At 37.9% G+C, this 22,500-nt stretch overlaps 2 protein-coding genes and 1 long non-coding RNA gene across 5 annotated transcripts in view; 1 reads left to right on the top strand and 2 right to left on the bottom strand.

The window, feature by feature from the left end:
• Positions 1 to 22,500, top strand: part of LOC136832236 (uncharacterized) — a 110,193-nt gene that overhangs the window by 47,557 nt on the left and 40,136 nt on the right. The gene's annotated exons all lie outside the window — the stretch shown is intronic.
• LOC136832232 (uncharacterized) lies at positions 2,460 to 11,546 on the bottom strand. Its single transcript, XM_067093081.1, has 4 exons — positions 10,905 to 11,546; positions 5,935 to 6,031; positions 5,666 to 5,716; positions 2,460 to 4,714 (listed from the first exon to the last, which is right to left on the bottom strand). Exons 1-4 carry the CDS (start codon positions 11,169 to 11,171, stop codon positions 2,799 to 2,801), a joined length of 2,331 nt encoding a protein of 776 aa, XP_066949182.1. The 5' UTR covers positions 11,172 to 11,546; the 3' UTR covers positions 2,460 to 2,798.
• LOC136832231 (uncharacterized) overlaps positions 16,738 to 22,500 on the bottom strand; it is a 10,045-nt gene continuing 4,282 nt past the window's right edge. For both annotated transcript variants that reach the window (XM_067093080.1, XM_067093079.1), the window contains exons 3-4: positions 21,608 to 21,847; positions 16,738 to 20,953 (exon numbers count right to left, since the gene is read on the bottom strand). In XM_067093080.1, coding sequence (XP_066949181.1) covers positions 16,890 to 20,953; positions 21,608 to 21,847 — 4,304 coding nt within the window. In that variant the 3' untranslated portion in view covers positions 16,738 to 16,889. The remainder of the gene's footprint in view (positions 20,954 to 21,607; positions 21,848 to 22,500) is intronic.

Raw genomic sequence — 22,500 nt, 5'->3', positions numbered from 1 at the left:
AAAATGTAGCGGTGTGAGGATTATTCTAGTGAATCGGAACGACTGCTGATGAACAATCGGCTGATTAGGAATCTGGATGATCAAGAACGAGCTGATCTGACGGGATCCTTGGCATCATCCGTTGTCGGTGGTTTGGTAAAACATGCCTTTGACACGCTTTTTAATTCAGCCGTGGCACTTTTAAACCCAAATTTAGGTAAATGAAGATTCGGTATGAAAGTAATAGCTTATGTAGGTGTAAGGTAGACTCGGTTAGAATTTGTCCACATTTCCGTCTTGAGAATGACCGTTATTACCATAGAGAGCGTGTACAGTCCAGTGTGAAGTATGACCGAGACCGAATGCTGGTACTTACGGTGTTGTCATCCTGTGGAAATTCGAGGCAGAAGTTATTTCGCGTCATTCGTATTTTACTGTTTATGAACGATTGTTTGACAAATCTTGATCGGACATATAAGGGGGTTCCCCCTGCTACCTGGGCAAAATGGGATCTTTGAAGGTCCCTCCCTCATTCTGCGCCAGTTTTTGCTTGCTCGCCGAATGCTCGCGCTCGCATAAGTGACCTTGTGCGTTGACGCGCTTACACACACACACACACACACACACACACACACACACACACACACACGTGTATACAGCAATTTCTACTAAATCTCCTTTGTGCAGTTGCGCTAGATCTCGTTGTACAATTCTTATTAATGTTATAAGTGAGATTATGCTAAATTCCCTCTTGTAAAATTGACTGCACTGCCCTTATACTGTACAGATGCACTGAATCTCCTTTCTGCACTTGTGCTAAATGTGGATTTAATACATCCACCTTATGCAAGTGATATGAAATTCCTATATACAAGTGCATAAAATTTAATCTCCTCAGTACAAGTCGTACAAAGATGACTTTTTTCTGTTGCACTAAATCTCCTGCGTACAGTTGTACTAAGTCACCTTATGTAGATGCTGTTGAATTATCCTAAATCTGACAGCTACATTGAATCGCCTGTTTGTACATTTGTGCTAAATCTCTTTTGTACAGTTCCCTAGAAGCCTTTGTGCCATTTTTTTTTTAATTCTCTTGTATCTGTTACACTGAATCACCTCTTTGCAAGATGCATTACGTCCCTTTTGTACGGAAGCATGACTCAGCAACGGAAGTTGCATTAAAGGAAGTTGCATTAAAGAACTTTCATATACTAAGTCTCTGAAGAGTCGAATTAAAATCCCTATGTACACATATGCTAAATATCTTCTTTTACAGTTGCACTAAATCCTCTTTTGTGCAGTTGCACTAATTCTCTTCTTTTACTGTTGCATAAACTGCCTTTGTTCAGATTCCACCCGTCCTTGTCCAGTTGCACTGCATCACCTGGTACAGTTTTATTGAATATTTTCTTTTTTGTTGACTCCCTTCTCTTAAATGGACTTCACGCTCACGTAAAAAAAAAATTGAGGATTTATATAGAATAAAGATTTGAAAATTTGCACGACAGATTATTATTATACAGAGAGGTGTCGAAGATTCTGGAACAATTTTCCAAAGTTAATGACACGTAGTCTTAAGTAGGTATGTGTGCAGACTTCGCTTTTCCATTGCGCTTATGTAAGCTTCTTGCAAAATGTCCGTCTTCCAAAACTGATATAGTCGGAAATGTATAACTGTCAGAACGAATCATTTTCCTCAGAAATGGGATTCATGTTAGACCACGGTGGTAAGACATCCGCTTGTTTAATAGGGTTAGTGCGCGCTACTTGCTGTGCAGTTTTGGGTCTCTGCTTAGAAGGGAAGGTTTGTAGAATTGTGTCAGCAAGGAAAAATCGAGTGAGGGAGGGAGGGAAGAAGAGACGATGGCTTTGGAGAAATAAATGGGCGGCATAATGAGAGAGAGAGAGAGAGAGAGAGAGAGAGAGAGAGAGAGAGAGAGAGAGAAGCGAGGAAATAATGCAGAAGGTACGAATAGAAGATGCTGGTAATCTACGATCGCCAACGTCATGGGAGACACAACCCACTGAAGAGGAGGGTTGGGGGAAGGGAGGTTGCTAGTCGTGAAGCCGATCCCTTAAATAGAAGAGACCGTTTTATGCTGTTGTAATCAGTTCTGTGACTCGCAGTGCTTTTCATATTTGTCTGGTATGTCTCTGTTTGTTGACCTGATAATAAAAATAATAATAATTGCAACCGCAGTAGTAGTTCCTTTCTCATTTTCGATAAATTATTCTTGTTTTGGTTATTATTATATTTTTGCAACCTAAGGCAGTTTTTCCCTAGTCGGGGTAATTAAAAAAAAAATCCTGGTCACTGCCACATTCACATTTTAGTTAATGGCATCATGCAGTCGAAATGCAGATATTGATTTTGTATGTGGTGTTAACAGCATTTTCATCCATACGTCCCCAGGTTGAGTGAATGATGACTACATAAATGTTTTTATGGCAAAGGTTCTTAAACAAATAAAACATTGAACTACATAAATGTTTTTATGACAAAGGTTCTTAAACAACTAAAACATTGACTACATAAATGTTTTTATGGCCAAGGTTCTTAAACAGCTAAAACATCGACTACATAAATGTGTTCATGGCAAAGGTTCGTAAACAAATAAGACACACGATGGTGTCATTCTGAATTTATTTATTGTACCAAAAATTTAAGTCCCTAACCTTTATCCCTAGGCAGAATATAATTTGTATGTTTACAAAGTAGGTAAATAAACAAGAATTATTAATTTCTTTTTAATGAGCAGATAAAAAAGAAGAAAATTTTACGAATTTGTAATGAATCAGTATTTGTAAACAGTTTACCATTAGATTGCAAAGCAGTCATTGATGTTGTTCAGTTTCTGATTTTGGAGAGTTATCAGTAGGTTCTCTAAGTCATTTTCGATTATTTCTCTTGTTCCACTTACGATGCCACCGGTTATAGCAGTGTTAGCTGCATCAATCATATCTTGTAATTCTATGACCCGAGACTCAAAGTTCGCTTGCAACCCTTGTGATTCCCTCTGTAATTGTAAGATAGAGTCTGTGGCAGCAGCCACTCCCTTTTCCAGCTTTTGGAGATGAGTTACATAAAACTGCATGTTGTAAAGTTCGAATTCAATCAGTTCAAGTCTTCTTGTTTTTGGCAGGGTCTCGCCAGAAAGCTCCATTCGTTTTGGAGTAGATGAGTTAAGTTCCTCCAAGGCAATAGATTGATTTGCAAGGATCATGTCCCTCTCTCTATGAAGCTCTTCTAATCGGGCATTTTCAGCTTGCAGATCGAATGAGATGTTAAAGGATTTTAAAACGTCACTACACGTTACGTTTAGCCCTGTGAAAGCTTTGACCATGCGACTAGGAATGCAAAGTATGTCCTTTATTTTAATGAAACCAGTAATATTTTTTGTTATCGCCCTTATATCTTCATCTATCTTAGAACTTCTAATTCTCAAGTCACCTAGTTTTTCACCTACGGTTTTCCTGTCGATTACAAGTTCCTCTTGATATTTTGCATTTCTTCTCAGTTCCTCTCGTATGCCTGTAGCTTCTTCAGTTAAGTTTTTGATTCCTTCATTGGCTTGGTCATCAAGCTTGGCATAGTTATATGCATCAGTACTTATTTTCTCTAGAAGATTGTCCATCTTTTGGAGCACTTGTCTGGCTAGGCCTTCCACCTCACTTGCATCATCTCTGACAAGAGTTACGAAAGTTACCAGTTCTCTTAGTAAAAATACTTCAGATTTAGGATTTTGAAGCAGCTGTTTCCGTTCAATTTCTTTCCTGTTGTCATCTATGGTTTGCTCTAGAATTTGTCTTATTTCAGGAATAAGAGTGCTGTTGAGGTTTTCCTGAGCTCTTCTGATGTGTTCAACATGACTTCTAATTTCGCCCTCAAGTCTCTGAATGAAATCTGAGCTTGTCTTTTGAGATAAGATTAATTGGATTTGTTCCTTATATATGGCGAATTTCTTTTGGAAATCATTTTTATATTCATTAGCTTTTTGGTGGCTTTGTCTGAGTCCTTGAGGTATGCTGTTTTTGCGTCTCCAGAGGTAGGTGTTGCTATGAGCCTGCCTAATATCCCTGTTGTAATGCATGACGTTTTTGTTGTACACTTTTTGATTCCCCGAGGATCGACGCAGAGCAGGGCTACCAATTGCTAGCATAAAATATGCATCTGTAATATTCTTAAGGTCACATAAGGATAAGATTTGCACGTTGGCATTAACAGCAACATTTGGCTGCTGTGGAACAACGTCCTCTGTTGTCTCATTAAGCTGCTGCGGAACAACATCCTTTGTTATCTCGCCTAGCTGCTGTGGAACAACGTCCTTTGTTGTCTCACTTAGCTGTTGTGGAGTAGCATCCTTTGTTGTCTCATCTGAAGTGCTTCCATCGTCAGTTTCATTTCCAGCAGTGTCGATAGATTGTTGCAAGCTTATGGGACTAAAACTAATGCCTGTGGATTTTTCAGTGTTAATCCTTTTTAGGTTTTCTGTAGGATTTTCAGGGCTAAACACCTCGAGATTTTTACCATGATCTTCAGTGCTGTCTTCACTAACAGGACTGTCTTCTTCACTGTGACTGCCTTGTAAGCAGGCATGAGGACTTGAAAGGTGACTGTTCAGGACACACTTGCGTTCAGCGTCATCAAAAATTTCTGCACCTGGACACACTTCAAGGCGTGAATATAACTTGTCGTCTATGAATAATACACAGGTGTAGTACTCACTACAGGAACCTGTGGGAATGTATCAATCTGTTATTTCTTGTAATAGTAATGAGATCCTTAAATAGTAAGTGACTTCCAAGGTTTAAGACGTAATCAGCTAACTCATTTTCTACAAGTGTTCGATTGCAAAATGCAGTGAAATGTAAAATTCATACATTTACATTATTTAAATTTTGTTAAAGTGTGGATATACACGTGTATGACCATACTCTACATGCCTTTATTATAATTAACTCATTCGGAAATTGCCTACCAGATGAGGTACAGCTTCTGACAAGGCCATTCCTATAACAATACATCATTACTTAAAAGCCAAAACGAAATTGTTTAGAATGGGGATTCTTATGCCAAATGGTATCAGATGCCATAGTTTTCAGCAAGTAATGCTGAGGTGAGATTTAGACCCCTCCCTACCACAAGATGTTAAAGGGCTTTATATTTTGATGAATCTGGCTGGCATGTCCAAGGGTCTACCATTCAAGTACTGACCAGACCCAGTGTTGCCTTGTTGATGTGCGTGTATATATATATATATATATATATATATATATATATATATATATATATATATATATATATATATATATATATATATATATATATATATTATACATATATATATATATATATATATGCATATATACATACATATGCTAACAGTTATTTTTGTGTACTTTCAGCGAGGACGCTTTACAACCTTACTTGAAGAGTTGAATTAGCCCAAGGAAATTAGAACTTACGTTCGAGGTATTCATTGACTTAACTACTAGTAGCCAATATCCCATGAGAAATTTTGGGATAAGTTTCTTAAAGGAGGTGCATTTAATTGATTTCAGAAGTCATTTTAAAAATCCTTCACATCTACAGAGCCGTTTCTCTTAAAATGTGGAACTGGCTATGAGTGCCTGCTTGAGTAAATTTTACTCTTGTTTTATTTATAATGAAATAAAATACACATACCAGGTTTGCTGAAGGAGCCCTCCCCTGGGCATTGGAACGAATTGCCATAAACTGTGAAGAACAAAATAAGTTAGTTTCTAGTCTTCATACCACTTTCGAAAAAAAAAAAATATAGTGTCGTGAAATAAGAAAACTGCCCAAAGAGAAAAAGAGCCTCTTGAATTTCATGTGTATTAATTCAAGTAATTTGAGTAAGTTTTGTATCATGTAAACGTGTTAATCTATAGTCAATATAACACAATTGCCCTATGGAAAAGTGATTGAATTACCTGATGACAAAATAGTTGACATCGAGAGAAGCAAGAGCATCATGCCAGATAGTGTTGTGATTCTCCTAGCCATCTCAAGCAGAGAGAGAGAGTATTCCTGAAAACAAAAGTAATACTGTTACTAGAGTATGTAAAATAAAAAAAATGTAGTAAAATTACACTGTAAAGAGGATGTTCATAAAAATCAGTTAATGAAAGATAAAACACTAGACAGCCATGATACACTAGAACATGTACCAATAAAGTTACCATGCAGCACCCAGAAAGTGTCGCTTGTTTTGCTGTGACTGTTAATAATGTCAGAGTCTTTGTCACCACCACTGGAGGCTCTGTATTCAGTGGTGACTGTACTGTACTGCGCTGGGTATCACTGTAGCCGTGTGCATGCAGACATTTGCAAAAATCTGATGGTGCAGTAAGCAAATAGGCTGATTGGACGGGCTTTAAATTTCTGCATATAAAAAGTTGCCCTTAGGTTCACTAGATGCAGAAAATAGAAGGGCCTTCTACCTTAAATGGCAAAATTTTAGCGTATGGATAGGGGTGAAATTTTTAGGCTTGGCATTTGACAAAAAGTTAACATGGTCAAGCCATGTAAACCATTTAAAAATACCTGCCAAAAAATAATACATATTTTAAAAGTTGTTCTGGGTTTTACCTGGGGAACTTATGAGAAATCCTTATTCAGAATACATGATTATTTAGGTTCATACTGGGCTATGGCTATCAGTTATATTCATCAGCTTCTCAGTCCAAATCAAAAGTTATATTTAGGCCACTACATTGGTCTTCAAGTAAGTGCTAGAGCTCTTAGAACATTACCAATCGAAAGTCCATATGTTGATTATAATGAAATGCTTTTAGAGCTTAGGAGAAAGTAGCATGGGTTGTACTGCTGTACTTGGAAAAAGCTATCAAAAGAGCTCATTCTTCGAGATGCTTTGGGGAATGTAATTCAGAAAGTACTGGTACAAGAACCCCCAAAACCCTCCCAGATACGGCAGTTAGAGAAGCATGGTGATGAAATAATTCACCCTCAAAGAATTGATTAAACCAGGCTGCCATCCATTCCACCATGGATCACACCAGAAATCTTATTGTTCAAAGAATATCAGTAAAAAGCAACAGTCAGAGAAGGAGATCAGAGCTCCTTATTAAAAACAAGATGTAGAGTATAAGGTTCATGATGAGCTGTATAGTTGGTTCTAAATCAGAGGGTGCTGTTGGGTGTTTGAGCCTGCCAATCTGTGGTCACAGTCCCCCCCCCCGTTAAGTACCACCGATATTGTTACTAGACTGAGTATGTGTACACAGCATAAATGTTTCTGCTTGGCCCCAACCCATGATTTGGAATCATAGAAATGGGGATGTTGACAGTTATGTGAAAAATGCTGCCCACAGTCGTAGATATCGAATAAATTGTGTTCTGCACTTGGACGTGAATTGACCCATGAGGTCACATCCATTAAGGAAATGGCAAAAGACGGGTTTCACCTCGTGTAACCAACAATAAGAAATAGAATAGTATCAGAAGTATCATAGATTATTGGCCAACCTCCTTCAAAACAGATAAGAGTTGAATTATTTGAAGCTGTGTGAAGACTATGCACACTTGCCAAGCCTGTCAGTATATTTTAGAAGGAAGTAGTGCCCACGATTATGCTCACTGCGATGAAATGTTTTCAGTTGAACATACTTTGGGACTTTGCTCCAAGTTCAGTGACCAGTAACAGATTTCATCTTGGTGGAAAATACTTGTCCGAAATTTTCTGAAATTTTAGATGATGATGAAGAGTTTTTTTAGTCATGATTTTTCTAGTGATATAATTACATTCAGAATTATTAAGAACATATAAAGAATTTATATCACCCATAGATACATACTAATAATACTTAACATATGGAGTTATAGAGAGTGCAGAAAAACGTGCATCTAAAGCCATGGCACACCCAGCCGCCCTATAATTTCCTGATAGAACTAAATGTGTAAAATAGCCAAATAAATCATCAAGACATGTTTTTGCAGGTATCTGAGATCACCATCGAAACAACAAAGAGCTTACACCAGGACTTTTGCAAAGGAGAAGAGAATATTAAAAAAAGCCAGACTGCTGGGGAGAAAAGACATTCCATAGATAGCCACATAGACTCCAAATATAATCCAAGAGGAGAAGACGTCAGGGCATAGTTACCCCATCCCCATCCCCTATCCTGGAAATGTGAGATGAATATGTCCCACATCCAAAATAAGTAGCCAGGATTTTATAGACCTACATTTCATAAATATATCGAGTGTACCTCATTACATGGTGGGCGTTTTCTTGGGTTTGATAAAGGCATACAACTTAACATGTATGTGAAATATGCTGAAGGAGCTTGCTTCCTAGGGAATAGGAGGGAATGTGGATTTTTCATTGATAACTTCCTGGCAGACTGCTGTATAAAAGCGCAAGTCGGATCTAAATATTCCGGAGCGTATGTACAGGCAGAGTGAGTTCCACAAGACAGTGTGTTAAGTGTGATCTTATTTACATGGCAAGAAACAGCTTGATGGATTGTATTCGAATTTCTGTCCAAGATACACTTTTTGTGGATGATTTTGCTGTCTTTTGGAGAGGATCTGCATCAGAAATATTTAGAGAACTTCAAAAAACTACATTTGTTCACAGAATGTCCGGACAGCAGATGGTTTAAGTTTTCACCCTGAAACCTAAACTCAGAACTCAGAAGCAAAAGGAAATAGCAAGTCTCTTTCTGAGAGATGACATTCTTCCATGTGAAGGAGTGACATTTTTAGGTATGTCGTTCAAGGGTCACATTGGGTTAGAAAGTACTTAGACATACTAAAAGTGATATCACAAAACGAAGAGGGAGCATATCAGGCATCCCTGCTCAAGTGTTATACAACCTTATGCCAGAACAAAATACTCTTCATGCCAAATATATGGTTTTGCAGGAAAGACCAACTTGGAGAAATTAGATGTTGTACACAACCTAGGTTTGCAGTTTGCATAAGGGCACTCAGAATATCTCCTAGAGAAAATACATATTTAAACTGGTAACCACCTCTTTCCAGCCAGATTCCTTGATATGTAACTAAAATAGAAACAACAAAGGAAAAGCCATACCATACATATCTGAACCCCCAAACGGCTGTAGTGTCAGTAAGCCAAATCTAAAGCTGTAGGGATCTCAACATCACAGATTACCCGTCTAGGTCTAGCTAAGACACAACAGATATCTGTACAGCCAAAATGGGAAAGAAAATGCACCAAAAATGCAATGAACGCTGCAGAACATAGCAAATGGCATGCAGACCAGATTCCCATATGTACAGATGGATCGAACTCTGTTGATAGTGTAGGACTGTCTTTTGTAGCGGGAAATATAATGAGGAAAAAGCGACCAAGTCACATCGCAGTATTCACATGCGAATAATGTGGAGTGCCTTTAGTAATAATGCACCTTTTTAACAGGAAAAGTGGAGAAAGTTGAAATCTACTCGGCCCATATTACAAAGAAGTGCAGGAGTGGTCGACCTTCCTGCATGCGAGGAAATGCGCAGAGATAAACTACTTCTGATGACGGTATCGAGAAGGTAGACAGCAACCAGAGAATCCATACCCACTATGCCCCTATCCAGAATATCTTTAAAGACTCCATCCAAAAATGCAGTATAAATCATTGGCAAGAAAAATGGACAGACATGAAAACAAACCCTGACTTGAAGTCTATAAAACCTTCGGGAAGAAAGTGGGAACACGCAGGGAGTAAGATCATGAAATCATCAACAAATAAATTGTAAGATTAAACTTGACTAGATTGCGCATTGGTCACACGCATTTTACTCAGACCTATATAACAAAAAATGGAGAAGGAATGCGGGTGCCACACTGTGGTATCTGCCGGACAGATATAGTGAGGCACTTTTCATATGGTGTATATATCTTCACACAAAGTAGGAAGGGCAAAGTAACTGGTTGGCAGGACCATCGATGTTCCCTTCGTAAAGTGGAACAAAGTCTTGTCAAAAAGATTAATGCCATTTCTGAAAGAAACAAGATATTCCCACCTGGTGTAAACAGATAATTAAATGGTTTAATAAAAATTGTACATTTAAGATTTGAAAGACTTTTATTGGACAGCGCCGTGTGGCCCTGTCGCTCGAGTGCAAAGTAGAACGAGATTTTTGAAAGAAATATGACTGATTTCAAGTTTTGGTCCAACTGGTAAGTAATTGTAGAAAAATTTATGACTCTATATTAAGTACCTACGCAATAGTGCTGAATGGATTTGTTGCTCCAGTGCTTGGCTCTAAAGCCTAGACTGAATAACCCAATCCAGTCCGCCCCAGAACAAAGTTACCCTGATTCCAATTGACTTTGAGGCTCTAAAGGGAAAAGTTGTCTAATAAAAATAAATACATGAAGTAATCGGTTATGTAAGTTATAGGAGACTGAAGCCTTGAAGAAAATCAACATACCAAGAAGGTGGGCGTGGCTGTACTTATTAAAAACATGATTATAGTTTAGGTTTGAAAAAGGGGAATGTGAAAACAACGGAAATGCAAGTTTTTAGGGAAAACTCCGAGATTATTGCTGCCGACCTTTAGAGCATGATGAAAACTTTCAGTATATTTGTGTCACAGAAGGCAAGATCTTGTGATATTTGTGTACCGAGTGTAGATCTTAGTGATACAGGTATCGTAAATTGAATAACCACTTGTAGCTAATGTAAGTCTCCGTTAAGAATGAGTTGATAACCACTTATACTTTGCACACGCACAAACATATATATAATAATATAACATATATATATATATATATATATATATATATATATATATATATATAATATATATATATATATATATATATATATATATATATATATATATATATATATATATATATACTGTATGTATAGTTAAAAGAGAAATCATGTTTTTCAACGCAGTCATGTTTACTTACGAGAAGAAGACTTGTGATCTGCAGAACAGGGACCGTCGTCGCCACCGCCCAGCAAAGAAGACCGTGCCGCAACCGATGAGGGCCACTAAGCGAGTTATTGCCGTTTTGCTGCCACTCGCAACCTCCAAGAGCAATGGTCAGTTGCCAAGTGCCACTTCTTGGCCGTACAGTCCTTATTCGGTGCTTGGAAATTCCAAGTTTTTTTTTCTTTCTTGTTCTGGCCTGAGGTCGACTGCCACTTGCCCTAGAGCAGTTGTTTGTCACCATGTGAAGTGGGAGTTTGGAGTTCCCAGTATTTAACTTTTTTTTCCTAGAGCGAGTGCCGTGAGGTCATCCTTCGTTTAGCAAGTTATAGTGGGTTTCTCCCTCTTTTAATGCGTAAAAAGGCTCGGATCTGCCCTTCTTTGGCGACCTTTGTCACTGTTGGGGACTAATTGAATTGTGCTCCATTACCAGTTATATAACTGGAAAAAATAAATTTAATGTATATGCATGAAGTGGAATGTACACGTATAAGCAAGTGCACATTCACATACATGCACGGATGGCCATAGTAATTGTAACGCCACTTATACCACAGGGAATAAAAGTAAACCTTGTGGGCACGCAGCCGATGTCACACAGATCAATCACAGGACTATCTCAGCCTTACACACAACTGTCAAGCTGTTCTCAGTGAACTGTATTGAAAATATATTTACAAAAGGGATAACAAATTGTATTAGTGTGATGAGTAAATATAAGGCTGCTGTAGCATTTCTATGAAAATGAAGGCTATGGTAGGAAGGCATCATAAGATATTTAACGAAATAAGAAAAAAATAAATGATAGCTGAAAGCCTTATGTATGAGATGATCCAAACCAGTCTGCGAGTAGCCCATAATTCATTTGCTTTTGGGGGCATTCATGTAGATTACCCTGTTGGACAAAAGGATACATAAGAGTCAGTGATTCTCTCTCTCTCTCTCTCTCTCTCTCTCTTCTCTCTCTCTCTCTCTCTCTCTCTCTCTCTCTCTCTCTCTCTCTGTTGTTAGGAGAACATGAAGATCTCGATTACTTTTAATAAAAACAAATTACTAAATTTCAATTAACTAGATTAGACATAATTCTTTACACCAGTATTTTATGAACGGGTCCATGTTTATTCTGCAGTGTTAGGTTACCATATGAAAATTTTTCGAAGACACTACACGCACCATAACAGTAGCAACTAGCAACTAAAACATGAATAACCACAACAAGAACCATTATAAAACGGCTGAATATAAGATAAGCTTATATCGAAAGGGGATAATGTCATTAAGAAAATTTTCAGCAAATTATATCTAATATGACTCGTATAGCCTATCATATTGTAACTTCTAAGTTAAACATAAGCGTATTCTGGTTTTGTAGAGTGCAGTCACTGCCTGTCATCCATCCGAATGTGTAAACGATTGCAATGAAATCGATTTTATGACCATTAAAATGTAGTTAAATTTCGTGAAATCAATATGAAATACCAGTCTTCATAGCTCAACACTCCTGACTTCATTCATATTTTCCCTTTTTTTTACCACTTTTAGGGAGATATGTATTATTATTTTATTGCAGGGGATAATATAACGTTTCCTTTTGATAATCAGCAGAGCGTATTTTAGTTCGGTAAAACAACCATTGCAAAATAAATGAAGATGAAAAGAACCACAGATTAACCAACTTTTCGAAACCATTGCCAACCAATGAGCTTCAAGAAATGGTCGTGACATAATCAGTGGGCGGGGCTTAGCTGCAAAGCTAGGTGGACTTTGCTATAGTACGTAAATAACTTGAGTTTACTTATTAGATACAATATGCAAACATATCCATTTTATTCATTTCTGTTCCATTATGGTTTGTGCTGTTTAGAATGTTCATCCATAGTAAATAAGTATGACATCTGAAAAGACTGAATGAATGATTTAAATTGTGTGTTAGAGAGAGAGAGAGAGAGAGATCACGTCCTTCTCTTTGGAGGATGAAAGTTTCAAATAGGGCTGGTGAGGGGACGTTTCTATTAGGGCTGATGAGGGGACGTTTCTACTAGGGCTGGAGAGGGGACGTTTCCATTGGGGATGGTGAGGGGACGTTTCCTGGGGTCACACTGGGGCCGCGTACCAAATTTTGTCTGCTGCTGTCAAGCGGTTCGGATTTCTAGAACGTCCAAGCATACAAGCATTCACTTTTATGTATATAAATACCCTCATATTTATTTAATGATCAATTTTTCCTATTACTTGTCTCTCTCTGCAGGCTGATTTCCTTTTGGAGCCCTCTTGGGTTTGTAGTCTGTTGACTGTCCATAAGGGTCTACAGCTGAAGATTTAAAGAAAGAAGGAACAGAAGAGGAGGAAAATACCTGCTAAAAGAAGGGATGAGTCAGTAATAGCATGAGGAGAAAAAGAAGACAGTGCTGGGAACCCGAATGTGCTTATGAATGATTTCAGCTTTTTGAAGTGGAGTCGGTAATGAAAGAGTGTAGATGGAAAACACCACGATGGAATTACTGCAGAGATGACTTTAGCTTGAAACTGAAATGACACCTTGTATACTAATGAGACCAGACAGAATATGGAAGGAGGAAACAAAGCCTGATGATTGGGAATTGGAAGTAATAGCCAAGGTACCAAGAAAAGTGACCTGTTTGAATGTGGTAATTATTATTGCAGTTATGTTGGTTGTAATACAAGTATTTATTATGCTTATTCTCAGTTGGCTGGAGAAAGAAAAAGTTCAAAAGCCTAGAGATGAATAGCTGGCTTTGGAAAATTCACGAGCTCCGTTGGTCGAACATTTGTGTTGAGACATACTGAGAATGATAAAAGGGAGAAGGTGATGACTTTGAAATGTATATTCCACAAGCCTCGATAGTGTCAGGTTGACTCCTGTGGGAACCAGATGGGTTAGAAAGCCAAGCTCCCCTCAGATCAGTGTCTGTACAGAAAATCTGCTTATCCTAGTTTTACTGTATGTAGATGTTTTATAAACCTTACTTGGTTAATTTTGTTGGGTTCATTATAATTTTACTTTACAGGATGAGCTGGGAGATGTATTGTTCAAAGTATTCGCATGGTGTAAGTGCATCTTATATTACATCCCAATTGTTAAAGTATCCGTATAGTAATCTGCATATAATAACTTGTCATTTTCTTAGTGTTTCTTTTGATGCTGCACTTGTATTTAAGATCTCGGTGTTGATGCACCGCTTAGCTGATCTTGACGCTTCAAGTAGTCATTGTCTTTAGGAGGTTTCTTCATGTTGTTGACAATCTTTGCTACTTTTTTTCATTAATTGCACATAAGATGGCTTTGCAGCTGTGATCATTGTAACACAGGGAAGAATACTTTTAGCTAGTGTGTGTGCCTCTTTCATTTCCGTCCATTCCTTTGTGACTAGGAATCCATGTTAGTATAGTTCGTCCTCCCCTAACTTGATGAACTTAGGTTTCTATAACTGCTATGAATTTAAAATGTTCTCCCTTGAGTATTATTTTTAAGTTTCAGTACCTTATAAATTACAAGTAGGTTGGAGGCATTACTTGATATCCTCTAGCTGCCTTTAAGGGAACAGTAGGTTACTGTTACAGCTGTTGCTGGCATGGTAGAATCTACCGATCTATGTATGGGATATATGTTTGGTCTTACAGGAAGCTTTTCTGGCTGTGAGTTCTGTGGAGTGGAATATTTCTTGCTTGTTAACTGTCTTTAATGTAGCAAGGAAGTTTCTGATATAATTTTTAAGGGGGTCTAATTCTCCACGCAATTGTAGGTCGCTTCTTGCTTTGTCATTAAGAGGGCAGTCTCTACCATGCTTATGGATTTTTTAACAATGAGTGTGTCTGTGAGATCAGTTCTGTAATTAAGACCTGGTAAATTCATTTCAGCCCAAGGTGACCTAGCTTAGTCTACACAGGCGCCCCAGTAATGATTCTCATTGCATTTTTTGTATCACTCTCAGAATTTTTGTTTTTCTTGTACTGGAGTTTTTGTTATGCAAAGGTTATCGTGATAATATACTCACTTAATAGGTGTTCCTGAGTGTTAAGTTGTTTGGTTATTTGCTATGCATAATACTAATGCCCAAGGCTTGTTTTTCTTTACTTCCATGCCAAGTTAATGGACTTGGTAATTTAAATCTTTTGCAGAGGATTCGATATCCTCGAGTAGGTCATGCGTACATTATTGCTCATGAGATATTTATTACTTAATATGGTCAATCATTTGTCACCAGTATCTATAAGGACGTTCAAGAGAAGTGGGCTTAGTACTTCTTTGTGGTTCTTAGGTCCTCAGAAGACATTTAGCTCCAAATTCCTAAGTAGTTTTCCGTCCCACCTTTAACTTCTTATATTCTCTATACCTTTGCGTGTCTTTTCTTATAATTTTTTCCTTTTCTCTTTCCTTCTGAGACTTCTCCACATGAGCAGCGGAAGGACGTCTTAAAAGCCAGTACCACATGTAATTGAAAACTACGCATCTACTTCTTGCTCAACTTCTTCATTCAGGTCGCTTGTTGTTATAATGTCTTACTTGGATATTTTGTCAACGATCTCTTTTAGGTTATGAGAGACAACGGTCTGTGTCTTCATTCTCGCTGCTTACTGTTCAGGCATCTGCTGAACTGATGGTGAATGAAAACATTTCCCCAGTACTCTGGTGAGAGCCAGTCTGTTATGACTTGAGTGATGGTTTGTACTCTTTTGCATATTCTGTGACCTAAGTGAAAACCAGCCGCTTCGTGGTGATTCCCATCGTCTCTGCCTCCAGATAGTATCGCATGCTTGTTTACTGTGCGTGTATTCCTTTTGCTGACAGAGTAATTTTCCCGTAGTGCTGATTAATTTACTGAACCTGATATTTTTACAGTTCTTTAAAACATTTCGTCTAGCCAGTGTTACAGGATCCTCCTGTTTAAATTACCTCATAAACCTAACACTTGTTTGCAGCTCACAAAATGATGGCTTGTTTGGGTGCTGTGTGGAACACGCCAGCCTCCCTGCCTGGATTTCGACCTGATTATTCTAGTCTGTGATCCTTAGTTTTAAATGGAACAATTTGTGTGTGTTGTGTGTGTGTGTGTGTGTGAGAGAGAGACTTTCAACTTTCCTGAATACTTCATTTTATTTTTTTTGACACTTAAACGGGCAAATAACGAAGAGTTTTCGACTGTAGAACCTTATGAAGACTGTCTCTTCGGCTCATAAGAAAATTCAAGACTATTGCTAAAGGAAAGGAGAGCCCGTTGTCAGGTATTGCAGCCTTTTTATTTGTCAAGAAATCTAAAAGACAGTACATAGAAATAGGAAAATTATTATTTCACTCGACCTCAATTTTTAGTTTTGCAAAGGTTATAGAATTCAGAGAAAAACATACATCAGTAATGTGACATTTATTGCGTATAATGTTAAAATAAACATACAGTCAAGATGGAAAACAAACAACAAACGGCTGGTTTAAATAACAGCAAGTTGAGCAAAGGCTTAAAACAAAATCCTATATTACAATAAAGTAAACATTGCTCATGGTGACCAAAGTTCTGCTTACCTGAATTGTAGAGCGAAATAAAAAAAAAAAAACAAAGGCAAAAACACAGATAAAACATTACATGGTATGAAAATGAAACTGAAAGATGTTGAAAAATAATGTCAAAGAGCTTTTTTTTTTTATTTAACCTAACATTGCCGATTAAGTATGTATATTTCATCTCCTGGTTTGTTTTATTTATTTGTCATTCTCTTATTTCTGTTCTATTTAACGTTTTCACGTTTGGAATAATAATAATAATAATAATAATAATAATAATAATAATAATAATAATAATAAAAATAATAATAATAATAATAATAATAATAATAGTAATAGGTAATTCATTTTTCGGTTTACGAATTGTATTCTCAGGTCAAAATTTGGGTACACTTTCTCGCGCAATGATGAATGAAGTCTTTTGCGATGACCTTGGTCCAGGGGTTAGGAATCGGGAACTGGCGTGTGATTGCGTCCAAGCACCAGGAATCGATAATTGCTAATACATTCATGCAGAGAACCAACAGCTGAGTAAACGCTTTGCCAGCTGCATGATAATTCCGATATTCCATTGTAAATTAAACTATCTACTTCTATCATCTCGGCGTCTGTCTTAGCGGTGGTTGCCAAGTCAATCATATCTTGCAGTTTTGTTGTAACATGGTGATACACATCTTGTATTACTGAAGCTCCGTCAATTGCCTTTCCTATAGCATTCAGAATCATGTCAACATTAAAGATAATTGTGTTAAGGTCAGCATTGAGTATGATGAATGACTGAAACTCATTCAATACGTTGTCGGTTCTGTTAGCACTTTCTGTTATCATTGTACCTAATCTCTTAATCTCTGTGTCCCTGTTGGCAATTTCTTGTTGAAGAAGTTCGAGTTGTTTCGCGTTTTGTTGGACAGAGTCTTCTAAGGATTCTATCAAGACTTTCTCTTCGGCAGAGCCAACTATCAGAAGTGGTATTCCAATTAAGAAAGGTGTCAGAACAGCTCCTATTATTTTCTTGACTGTTGCACTCTCGATCCTTGCCCTCAGTTGCCTTCTTGTTTCAGTGAGATTTACCTGAGCGTCGCGAATGTTTTTGTATCTGTCGTTCACCTCCTGTCGCTCCTGATCAGTGAGGCTCTGAAGGCGTTGTCTCTCCGCCTTGAGTGAGTCCAGGTACTTGTTTCTCGCTTCGGTTCTTTTCTCAATGTCCTCGAGTGTACTTCTTGCAATTCCTCCCTGTCTTTCGAAAGCAGTCTTGTCTTTCAAAAGATGATCTCGAAAGATTTCAATTGCACTTTTGGTTTTCTGTGCAAGTAATTCAATTTTTTCACTGTCTCTTTTAACAAAAGTTAGGAAAGACACAGTCTCCCTAAGCTTTTGCACTAATGTGTAGTTTTTGTTCATCTCCTCTGTCAGGTTCGCTATGCGTGCCTTATTGTAATCAATATCATTTTTGAAATATGATGCCATTTCCGGTAGTTTTTCCATTGCCGCCTGGAATCCTTTATTTGCTTTGGCTAATTGTTCTTTTGCCGTGGCAATCTGCTGCTTGAGCTCTTTAATGCGTGTTTCTTCGTGTCTCACTAGTTTTATTTCGGCAATTAATTTTTTATTTATTTTATATTTTCTATTGAATTCAGGCTCAAAATCTTTAGCTAATTTGAAAGTTTTCACAATATTTTTCACAATACTATCACCATTTCTCCACATCAAGGCGTGTTTTTGAGCAGCTTGAAGATCCTTATCATAACTGTTAAAAATGTCTTGATATTCTTCAAAGTTTTGGTAATAGGCCTTAAGAGGAATCATTGATGCAATAAGGTTTACGTAGGTATCAATATGAGCAACCTGTGGACATATTTCTTCTGTGCTTGTTAGTATTTTGCTGGCTGTTTCATCACCGGAACACTTCTCTGAACTTTGTTGATAAGCAGCAGCCGGGCTTTTTCCAAGGAATTCTTTTTTAAACATGTCAGTTAATGCTGTCTTGTTACTGTTGAGAATGTTCATCACTTGTTGGCCCTTATTTTGCTCTGCTATGAGCTTTGCAGTATCACCAGCGTTGTTCACTGCATCTTTTAACGAGGGTTCCAGCACGATCAGCACCAAAAAAGCTTTCTTGTTTCCATAGAAGGCTGCATAGTGAAGAGCAGTTGAACCATATTTATCAGCAGCAGAGAGAGAGGCTCCTTTTTGTTTCAGTTCAGTAATAATGTCCACATTTCCACCCATCGCTGCTAAGTGAATGGGGGTGAGAAGGGCTTCACTTTTGGCATTTACGTTGATTTCATTAGCTTGTAAAAGTTTTTGAACAACACTCTCACTGTAGCTCCTTGCAGCGTAATGAAGTGGTGTAAACCCATGTTCTGCAACAGCATTCAAGTCAAGGTTTTCACTTTGAAGCAAGATATCAATGGCATCTCCATTACCGGCAACTGCCATGTGAAGTGGTGTCAAGCCATTGTTGTCTTTGATGTTAATAAAAGCACCATTATCTATCAACGCTTGAGTAGCATCTACATGGTCATTCGCTACTGCAATGTGTAGAGGTGATAATCCTAGAGATGTTGTTTGTGCATTGACTTCTGCTCCCTTTCCTAGTAAGTATTCTATGCCTTCCTTCCCACCGAATAACGCAGCAAAATGTAGGGGCTGCTGATTGTCATTTGTTTTCGCATTGATATTAGCCTTTTTTCTTATCAAGAAATCCATCACTTTTGTATTTCCTTGTTTTGCTGCATAGTGAAGAGGTGTCAGTTGATTTTCAAGAGAAAAATTGATAACTGTCGCAGGATCACTAGCCAGTGCTGTAATGTCTCTAATGGCTACAGCTTCATTAGGTGATGCAGCAGCATTCAAAATGTCACGGTTAATGTCTCTAATTGACGTTTCCAAATTATTTCTCACAATTGCAACGAGCTCAGGTTTTTCTTGGTAGTCAAATTTTCTGTACAGGAACCGTGTCACACCAGTCTCTGCCTTTGGTAGTATAATAGTGGGGCAGACTTTATCATCTATTGTGTACGGAGTTGACCACTCCCCTACAGGAGACAGTCCACTCTCGGACGCTAATTGAATTGCATATGACACTTTTTTGCCAGCTATCCATCGGCCTATAGGGGCTGAGGGAGAAGAATGTTCAAAGAGTGGCTTGCCTGTAATGCTCCCTGGCGTAGGAAGTTCTTTGTTGCTGCTAATAAGTTTTTCAATGTCTTGTTCAAGTTTTTTTATATCAGCAAATTTTTGAGACAAAAGTTCACTGAAACCTCTGATATCTGAAACATAAGACAAATGTTGTGCTTCTGACAGAACTTGCTTAATGTTTGCAATGAGGCCTTGTGTTTCACCATGCCCCAGAACAATCTTCACTCTCTCCACTGCTGAATGCACACGTTGCATATAAGTGTTGAAACCTTCTAATTGTAACTCTTCTAATGCCTTTGATGCTAGGTAAGCATTACTTGAAACAGTGGAAGATAAGATGTTTGTATAGACCTGCAAACCATGAACAAGTAAGTCTAATGTGAAGACGGCAGACAGATCCGAGGCATCACGCGGTATAGCATATCGTTGTTGGATTACTTGATTCAGAATATCTTGCAATTCAACAGACTCTAAGTATTCCAGATAACCCCTAGGTTTCTCTATTTCATCTTTTCGACTCTTGTCGGGCAAACTCTCAAGGTGGTTTAACTTTTCATTAAAACCTTTGATTGCTATCAAAAGGTCAGAGACGAGTGTTTGTAGTTTAGATTTATCAGTTATTTCAGGGACGCTTTCAAATCCCCTTTGAAGTGTTGTTTTAACCTCTTCTATCTCTTCTGTGATAAATTCTTTGAGTTCACTGATACTGACCTGGATTTTTGCAAAATTTGCCACACTTTTAGCAGTTCCACGGATTATCATTCCTTGTAATTCAGCAGTACTTATACGATTCTCTAAGAAACCCTTGTGGATTAATTTACGAGTCACATCAAAATTGAACTGGTTTCCTTTCATGGCATTTGTAATTAGATTGTGTATCATTTCGGAATATATTTTATTGCTTATCTCATTTTCCCGAGCTGATAGGCTAATACCTCGAAGTTTTGCGTCCATCCCAGACAGTTTGTTTTCTACATCGTATAGACGTGCACCAACTCCATCACTCACTGACTGAAACTTGCCGACATTAAATAGCTGGTTTGCTGTAGATACAACTGAACTGAGAGCCATCACTCCAGTAAAAAGTGTTGCTGGATCAAGTCTTTTGACTCTTTTTATTTGACGGTATGGCCCAGAAGAATCCCCTGTCCATCTGCTTTCTTGCAAGTCGTCAAGCTGTACATCAAAAGGTGATGATTCAGGCCACTGCATCAGGCACCCTTGCCAATTTGATTCTGCAGTGGGCAAGACACAGGAGCTCGTAGTTTTGCTGAACATTGTATCAGCCGGACAGAAGCGTAACTGGACAGCATACTCCCCGGGGCTCTGACCCCGCTCCTCACACCGATAGAATAATCTGCAGGAGGCTAGTGCAATAACAGAAAAAGAAGAATTAGTTGTTATATATATATATCTGTATATTTACTGATAATCGAAATAACATTATATTCTGTGACTACTATTAGATAATATTTTAGAGATGTCTTTCGTTGAAGTATATATAATCATACGGCAGGAGAGTAAATTAAGTTAGATAATAAAAGACAAATAGTAACGGACTTTTCGAGTCTTTTATAAGATTTCGTGTACTTGAGATTCAGTTTAGTTTGATTCATCTCCTGATTAAGAACGGGTCCTAAGACAGTAAGCGTCAGTCCGGGCTACCCACCCCCAGAGCATTATAGCACGTAGAGACGTGGTGTATTTATTGAAAAATACTATTTCTTGACAATATTGTTTTGCTCGTCCAAGACCTTTCAACCAAGCTCTACGTTTGTACTCAGAACTCTAGTTATGTTTTAAACTAGCTTACATGAACCTTCGTATATGTCAAGTTTTTTTGTTTGTAAACTATATATACGTCAGAGTTGAAGATTTTTTGTGACTGCTAAAAATTGCATAATAGTTTTCATTCGTACTTTAGGAAATTTTTAAAAATTTACTCTGGCAAATTTTCATTCATCTCCATATCCAAAAAGGAGAATTTTTGTCTCCTGAATTGTGCATGAAGGAATGTGTACCTGGTATTGGGAAATCTCCGCTCATGGTGCACCGATAACCGATTCCGTCGCTGCTGCTTTCTTCAGGGGCGAATGGAACCGATTCATTTGAGAGTGAACTGGAACTGGCATTCTTCAAGGTCTCGTCAGCAGAGATGGGGGAAGAGTGACCATAAAATGTATCCAGTTCTGCTGTTCCGCTGTCCAGTAGATGTATTTTCATGTCATCGAGACTCCTGGCTTCTTGCTTAAGGATCCCTCCTGTGTCAGTAATATATTTTAAAGGTAATGAGTTGTGTGTGTGTATATATATACACACACACACACACACACATATATACATATATATATATATATATATATATATATATATATATATATATATATATAGTGTCACAGAATAAGTGAAACAAAATAGGTAGCAGCATATGTTGAGAAAACTGAGAAGGAAGGGATTGTTGAACTAGTTCTCTTTTGCTGAAGTGAAGTGTGGATACGGTACGGAGACATTGTGAGGTTGTATATACGAGTATAATGTATGCAGTATATATTGTACGTGTCATAAAAATATTTAATACGTGGCCATGTACTGAAGTTTGCACGTTGTTATTGAAAACTGGGTGAGAGACATAATTCACTTCCATATTTGTGAAAAATAATGAGGGCAGCCAGGGAGAAATACTTTGGATTCGGTATTGCGCGTCTGAGGACGACGTTGGAGCCGAGAGAAAGAAGAGCAGTGGCCTGTCTCGCAGAAGAAGAAGAAGAAGAAGAAGAAGAAGAAGAAGAAGAAGAAGAAGAAGAAGAAGAAGAGGAGGAGGAGGAGGACAGTTTGCACTTTGCTCTCACGAATCTCGAGACGACATATTGCATTAACGGAGATGCAAAATGGACATTGACGAAGGTTTTTTCAA

Source organism: Macrobrachium rosenbergii, chromosome 49 (genome assembly GCF_040412425.1).
Source record: "Macrobrachium rosenbergii isolate ZJJX-2024 chromosome 49, ASM4041242v1, whole genome shotgun sequence".
Taxonomy (NCBI): Eukaryota; Metazoa; Arthropoda; class Malacostraca; order Decapoda; family Palaemonidae; genus Macrobrachium; species Macrobrachium rosenbergii.
The sequence above is the reverse complement of the archived record's forward strand: the minus strand, read 5'-3'. Positions and strand labels throughout refer to the sequence as shown.

What these genes read in the sequence shown, in the direction of transcription:
- LOC136832232 (XM_067093081.1), bottom strand. Translation starts at nt 11,171, where the DNA reads ATGGTGACAAACAACTGCTCTAGGGCAAGTGGCAGTCGACCTCAGGCC. An exon ending in AGATCACAAGTCTTCTTCTC is followed by an intron (nt 6,032 to 10,904) that starts GTAAGTAAACAT and finishes TTTTGTTTTCAG; the next exon opens with GAATACTCTCTCTCTCTGCT. An exon ending in GGGCTCCTTCAGCAAACCTG is followed by an intron (nt 4,715 to 5,665) that starts GTATGTGTATTT and finishes ACATTCCCACAG; the next exon opens with GTTCCTGTAGTGAGTACTAC.